Here is an 8014-nt window from a genome sequence, read left to right as displayed (position 1 = left end):
GAGTTACAGACAGCTGTTAGCCACCATGTGGGTGCTGGGAATCAAACCCAGGTCCTCTGCAAGAGCAATGAGTGCTCTTAACCTCTGAGCCATATAGTCTTTTTGAGACAGGTATTTTTAAATTATTTATTTAATTTTTATTTTTTATGTGTATGAGTGTATTGCCTGCATGCAGGTAAGTGCAACCAGTCATGCAATGCCTGCAGAGGTCAGAAGAAGATGTCAGATTCCCTGGAACTGGAGTCACGGATGGTTGTTAGCTACAATGTGGGTGCTGGGAAGCGAACTCAGGTCCTCTGCAAGAGTAGTGAGTGCTCTTAACCACTGAGCCATCTCTCCAGCCCCAATATCAAAACTTTTTTACAGCATGTTATCCTCATAAAGAGATCTAAAGCTAAAACATAACTGACAAAATAAAGTGATCTCGTGTTATATGATGGTAGCGTTTACCTTTGTTGATTTGAGAAGAGAAAAGATCTGGGAATCAAACACAAGACCCTACACATGTTAGGCAAGTGATTCACACTATACCCCAAGCCTTAAATTGGTTGATTCTAATACAGGAGTACCATTAGGTTTCTTCTGATTCCAAAAATTAAACATGGGAAAATGATATCTCGGAGAAACCTCAACCCTTTTTAAAAATATTTCATTATTTTTATTTTATGTGATGAATGTATTGCCTGTGTGTATGCTAGTGCTTTCATATCATGGAGTGTCAGCAGAGGGCATTGGTTCCCTGAGAATTGGAGTTATAGAGTTATGGACACTATGTGGGTGCTGTGACCCAAACCCAGGTCCTTTGCAAAAGCAGTCAGTACTCTTCTCCACTGAGCTATCTCTCCAGCCCCAACTCTTTTTTAAAAAAAATAATGGTACAAGTGGTACTAGTATTATCATGGTTAAAAATTTTCATTCTCTTGATTCCATACAACCACTGTAATCATTAACTCACAACAATTGTCCTTGCCTGCACTATGTACCCATACAATACTAAGCCCTATCAACAATCAATCAAGAAATGGGGAGGGTCTCACTGGATCCTACCCTTTACCTCTGAACTATTGGCTACTGACTGATAACTTCTGGGAGACAGGGAATCACTGTCTTTAGTTGTCAACCTACTGTGAGTCCATCAGACTCCTATGAACAGCTCCACATCTATTCCATGCTCACATAAACAGTATAGTTGTGCTGGATAGTTTTAGTGTCAACTTGACACACCTGGGTTGAGGGAGCCTCAATTGGGGAATTGTCTTCATTGGACTGGCCTGTAGCCATGTCCATAGGGCACCTTCTTGATTGTTGAGTGATATGGGTGGGCCCAGCCCACTGTGGGTGGTGCCACCTCTCGGCAGGTGGGCTTATGTTGCATAAGAAAGCAGGCTGAGCAGGGACCAGGGGAGCAAGTCAGTAAGCAGTGATCCTCCATGGCCTGCACTCCAGCTCCTGCCTCTAGGTTCCTGCCCTGAGTTCCTACTTTGGGCTCCCTGATGAACTATGACCTGGGAGATGTAAGCTGAATAAACCCTTTCCTCCCCAAGTTGGAAGTTGTCAGACTGTTTTGTCATAGCAATGGAGAAACAAACTAGGAATAGTTAATCACAGGGAGTCACAAGGCAAAATGAGTGGACATGAACTTGAGAGGGCTGTGACAAGGAGAGGGGTGAAAAGGGATAGTAGGGTGATGGGGGTGAGAGAGTGGTCAATACACATTGTAATCAGGTGCAAAACTGTCTACAAACAAATTTAATTTTAAAAGAGATGCCTTGGACAAAAGTGGCATGTTCTTCAGGTATGGTGTGTGTCTCATATAAAAATGTATTTCATTTTACATATGTTATACATTAGAAATCCCAGCTTCAGACATTAAATATATAAAATATGTTAAGTAAGTTTCCCTGTACTTGTTAATCGTAGACATAGTTCCTTCATCATAAAATTTTGATTCAGGGGCTGGAACAATGACTCAGGGGTTAAAAGTGCTGGTTGTTCTTGCAGAAGACCCAGGTTCAAATCCCAGCACCCACATGGTGGCTAACATCCATCCATAACTCCAGCTCCAGGGTATATGACACCCTCTTCTGACCTCCATAGGTACGGCACGGCACATACATATATGCAAACAATATACTTATACACATAAAAATAAATTTTAAAAATTTAGATACACGCTGGTTTTTTAATCCAAAGTCAAATGTGTATTTATATCCCAACATATTTTTCACATTAAAATAAGTGACATTTTATTACCTGTGTCTCCACACCTTGCTCCAGCAGACGCTTAGCTTGATTTTCCACTTCAAGTCGAGCTCTTGCAATAAAAAGTAGATCATTTTCTATTACTTCTATTCCAGAAAGGTCTATTCCTTGAGAAAGATAATCTATTAAAAAAGCACATTTTAATAGTCAATAGCAAATAATTATCAAAGTATCAAAATAATATGTGTAAGTACTTTAAAAATATTATACATTTACTATTGGACATAGTATCCTTTTTGTGCGTGTGGTTTTTCTTTTGTTTCTTTAGTATTTTTTATTTTTATTTTTACATAGTAACCTTTTAAAACCCATATTCTAATAAAAATTAACTCCCCAACATTTTCTATTTAATAATTTAACTTTGGAACTAAATGTCCCAAATAAGACACACTTGGTAAAACAATAACAGAAAGTAGTATATATTTTAATTTCAAAGAAATGTCAACAAATTAAAGAGGATTTTTTTAACATAAGAAAGGGACTCATTATGCATCCAAGAACTGCCCCAAACTGACTATGTAGTCCAGGTTAGCCTCAAATTCATATGCACACAGGTATATACATGAAAAGTAGGCTGAGCATGGTAGTGCAAGCCTGTAAGTTTAGTACTCAGGAGGCTGAGACAGAGAGATTACAAGTTCCAGACTAGCCTAAGTTATATAGCTTACATAGTAAGACCCTGTCTCAAAAATACAAAAACGAAAACGAAAAATGCCAATTAGTTGCCTCTACAGGTTTAGAGTCAGGATAATTTTAACTTACATTTATTTATTTATTTATTTATTTATTTATTTGTTTGTTTATTATTTAATTATTTTATTGTTACACATTTCTAAAGTAATTAAAATGCTAAGGATAAAGATTAAGGTCTAATTATACAGACTAGATACACTTCTACAATTCATATATTTTCTATTTTAACAAGACAACTGATTTCTAAAAACACTAATTTATTTAGATAGATTCATTTTAGCCAATTAACAGAATGACAAATATGTTTTTCACTATTTTCTCTTAATTAAAATTTTGTCTTCAGTCTTATTAAAACTAAACCCTAGTATTTTCATGTAACTGCAGAGTACTTCTGTTAGGTTACAACCTACCAACTAGGTCCAGCTCCATTAAAGCATCTAATATGATGCTAACTGACCATGTGGCAACACTTGTATCTGCTGACTGAACACAACAGCTCTACATCTGGAGGAAAAAAGGATATAAAGGGGAATTATATGTGTTATTGCTAATGTACTTCAGGTAAAAACATCTTCTTTTTCAGTGTGCATATCCAAAAGGACATAAGGCTTATCAGAGTAGAAAGACTACTGGAAACACCATCAAATTTTTTGAGCTTAGATTTTGCCTGGAACTCACTAAGTAATCACAATCAAGTGATATGCACATTGAGCTTTACAGTTTATTTGTTTTATCTATAAAATGGCAACATTATAAAATGGATGCACTACATACCCTTTAGACTATCATCAGAATTAAAATATGTTAATGAATGCCAAACTATGTTTTATACCAAAGCATTCTGGAGTTAGTATGAATTTTAGGACTTAGGAAATAGAAAGAAAATCTTTTTCTTTCTTTGCTTATTTTCTGCATACTGAGTAGGCAACTCAGGGTCTTTTACATACTCATACAAATATTTATCACTGTGTTATATCCATCATCCTGGTATTATTCATTTTAAATAATTTTTTCAGAGAATTTTGAGAGAGAAGGGTTTTACAGTCAAAGAACAGGTGGTATTCCTCCTTTGTTCTCCATGTTTTTCACAAAAGGGCAAGCATGAAAAAACAGGTCATGCAATTGCACTTAGTTAGGCTAGAATACTAACAGTACTAAATACTAGTATACTAACTTTTTACAAAAGTAATTAAAAAATATATGAAATGCCAACTTTGAAATATGTCAGCATTAGTAACACAATAACAATTAAACCTTACTAAATATAGACCTCACAGTCAGAATTAACTTACCACATAACATTACTACTGAATTTCCTCAAGTACTACAATGTATGAAAAAACTAAATTGATCTACTTGTATTTAATGTCTTCATTATTTCTTTAGAACTGAGAAAATGATGAAACTAGTGCTTTTAGTGACAAAAAAAGATGTTAATCACTGTCATTTACACTGATTAAAAATTAGCAAATTATAAAAATATTCAGACAAAAGTCTAGACAGATGTTAAGGGACTGGATAATAATGGACATTAAAAAACTTATGGTCTGATAATATTTAAATGTTTGTAATTTAAGAAACTAAAAAATGAATTCTGTCCTGCCTATCATCACTCTGGCCTCAGGCAGGTAGGTACTTGGTTTCAATGATTACCGCATGTGTTATTTCCTGGATTGCCTCATTTCTTTGTAATTTTCAGCCTTCAAACTAAACGAATACCTGAGGAACATAAATCCTGATTATCATAAGGGTGAGTCAGTAATTTTTACTACCTTTGAATGTTGCAATCATTTCTGTTTATCTACCAGAACGAACATGATCATTACTCTCCTACTCATGATGTTCTGACTTGCTTTATTTTCCAATATAAAATCTTATGATTCCAAAATCCTCACTGCCCATACCTTACCCAAGCCTCTTCCTTTGTTTAAAGGAAAACAAAAAGGATAAATACAGCTTATTTAATAATACAGTTATGTTCCACTGTAATTTTACAACTAAATTATTGAGAGATAAGAACATACTAAAAGTCAGAGAAATTTAAGTCATTCTCTATATTGAGGTGTCAAATGAGTTAAAAATTAAAAGGTAGAATATTAGCAGTTTATTCAGTGAAATAAATAATAAAGATGATCACCTTTAAAATATTGAAAATGGTTGTGCCTGAGGAATAGTAAATGGATAGAGATGGGGGCAAAAGAGGGTTATTTTTTAGTAAACACTGTAGAAATCTTTGAGTATATTACACATGTATAAATTTCTGAGCAAGCTGCTTCCCTGGGGCTGTACTACCCGCAGGCCTCTGGCTGACCAGCAGACCTCTTTCCCAGACCAGACCAGCTCCTCAGTGCAGTCCATAGGAGCCCTTGGGGCCTCTTCCCGCTGTCATCTCCCTTTGCATCTCTGGGTGGCACGGCCACTACTTGCCCTAGACTAGCATCTTTCCAGGGCCTGGCTGCCAGGCCAGTCCAACTCCCAAATTCCTTAGGCCAAAATCTTTCCTGGAGGGATCCAGACCATAGGAGAAAGCCTGGGAGCATCTGATCCTCATATGACTTGGGACTCTGTGGGAACTCCTGAAGACAAAAGCAATCTGGCCGCTCCGATATAAAATCAAAAGAGAGAACCAGAAGCTTAGACGAACCAGATTTTCATGCCCAAAAAGTAAACCACAAAGACACATGAAGTTTACAAAAACAAGCAGACCTAAACTTGAAGGCTTGAGTTTCACATAAGAATCAGAAACTACAAAAGAAATTCACATGTGAAAATAACAGAAAAAAATAATAACATGAAAAACCAAAAATCACATATAATACCAATAGTCCTCTGGAGGAATACAATGAGAACCCCCTAGAGATAATGCAGGATATGGAACTCAAAAGAACAATTATAAACATGATAAAAGAATTCACTGAATTTAAAGAACATACAAAGAAACCAAAGAACTGAAGGAAGATAGGGATAAAGTTCTGAATGAATTCAGAAAAGAGTTAGAAATATTGACAGCTACTCAGGCTGAAAAAGGAGGAAATGAAACACTCAGTAAGCCAATTAGAAATGAAAGGAGAAAGCCTCACCAATAGGATGAATGAAATGGAAAACAGAGTATCAACACTGGAGGATAAAGTTGAAGAATTGGACCACTCAAGCAAAGATTATGAAAAATTTAAGAAATCACAAGAATGGAATATGCAGGAGTTGTGTGACACCATAAAAAGACCAAACTTACGAATCACAGGCATACAGAAAGGAGAAGAATCCCAAGATAATGGCATGGACTATATCTTCAACAGAATCATGGAAGAAAATTTCCCAAAATTAAAGAAAAATATGCACATACAAATACAAGAAGCATATAGAACACCAAACAGACAGGACCAGAAAAGAAACTCTCCACAGCACATCATAGTAAAAACACTAAACATACAAAACAAAGGGACAATACTGAAAGCAGCAAAAGGGAAACAACAAGTCACATACAAAGGAAAACCTATTAAGATTGCAGCTGACTTTTCAGTACAAACTATGAAAGCCAGAAGAGCCTGAACCAAAGTATTCCCAGTTTTAAATGACCACAGATGCCAACCCAGGTTACTATACCCAATCAAAATGTCTATTAAAGTCAAAGGGGAGAGAAAAATCTTCTATGTCATAAATAGGCTGAAGGAATTCATGTTCACAAAACCAGCCTTTCAGAGAGTTCAGGAAGCAATACAAAGAGCTGAAGAAAGGAATGACTATACCCGAGGGGTTGCAGAAAGAAATTCAATGAAGGTTAACTGTGGAAAAGTACAGCTATATCAAGAATGTAATCAGAAATAAAAATGGCAGGATTTGATACTCATCTTTCATTAATAACTTTAAATATTAATGGACTGAATTCCCCAGTCAAAAGGCACACACTAGGTGAATGGATTAAGAAACAAAACCCATCTTTTCGTTGTTTGCAAGAAACTCATCTCACTTACAAGGACAGACACTATCTTAAAGTGAAAGGATGAAAAATATATATATACCAAGCAAATAGAACTAATAAAAAAGGAGGCGTAGAAATTCTAACATCTGACAAAATAGACTTTAAACTAAAACTAATCAGAAGAGATAAAGAGGGCCACTTCATTCTGATCAAAGGAACAATATATCAAGAAGACATACAATCATGAACATACATTCACCAAACTCTGGTGCACCCAACTTCATAAAAACAAGACTACAGGACTTTAATACCCAAATTAATCCCAACTGATTAATAGTAGGGGACTTCAATACCCGACAGTCTCAATTAGATAGGTCAACAGGGCAGAGAGTTAACAGAGAGACATCTGAATTAAACAATACAATATACCAAGTGGACTTAACAGACATCTATCGAGTATTCCACTTAAGCACCAAAGGACATACTTTCTAGTCAGCACCCCATGGAACCTTCTCCAAAATTGACCATATACTGGGGCACAAAATAAACCTCAACAAATACAAAAAGAAAAGATTGAAATAATTCCATGCATTCTATCAGATCACAATGCAATAAAGCTTACAGTAAACACCCGAGGAAACCCTAATCACTGCATGAACACATTGAGATTAAACAACACACGCCTGAATGACTAATGGGTCAAAAGAGAAATGAAGAAATAAAAGTATTCCTGGAACTAAATGAAAAGGACAACACAACACAACAAAATCTCTGGGACACATTGAAAGCTGTCCTTAGAGGGAAGTTTATAGCTCTAAGGGCCTACATCAAAAAATCGGAAAGAACTCAAATAAATGATTTAATATTGCAACTCAAGACACTTGAAAAGCAACAACAAACAAAACCCAAACCTAGCCAGACAAGAGGAAATAACAAAAATCAGAGAAGAAATTAATGAAATAGAACCAAAGAAAAATGATACAAAGAATCGAGGAATCCAACAGCTGGTTGTTTGAAAAGACAAACAAGATTGACAGACCGCTAGCCCAGTTAAGAAAGAGCACCTCCAAATCAACAAAATCAGAGATGAAATGGGAAACATCACAACAGACACCAGAAAGATACAGAACATTATAAGGG

At 35.8% G+C, this 8014-nt stretch overlaps 1 protein-coding gene across 1 annotated transcript in view; it reads right to left on the bottom strand.

Annotated features, from left to right (window-relative positions):
* Cog5 (component of oligomeric golgi complex 5) overlaps positions 1 to 8014 on the bottom strand; it is a gene marked incomplete in the record, with an annotated part of 398569 nt that overhangs the window by 250468 nt on the left and 140087 nt on the right. Inside the window, 1 exon segment of the mRNA XM_017797544.2 lies at positions 2254 to 2384. Within this exon segment, the coding sequence (XP_017653033.1) occupies positions 2254 to 2384 (131 nt within the window).

Source organism: Nannospalax galili, unplaced genomic scaffold (assembly GCF_000622305.1).
Source record: "Nannospalax galili isolate Female #2095 unplaced genomic scaffold, S.galili_v1.0 scaffold312, whole genome shotgun sequence".
Classification (NCBI taxonomy): domain Eukaryota; kingdom Metazoa; phylum Chordata; class Mammalia; order Rodentia; family Spalacidae; genus Nannospalax; species Nannospalax galili.
Note: the sequence above shows the minus strand (reverse complement) of the source record. Positions and strands in the feature narration are given on the sequence as shown.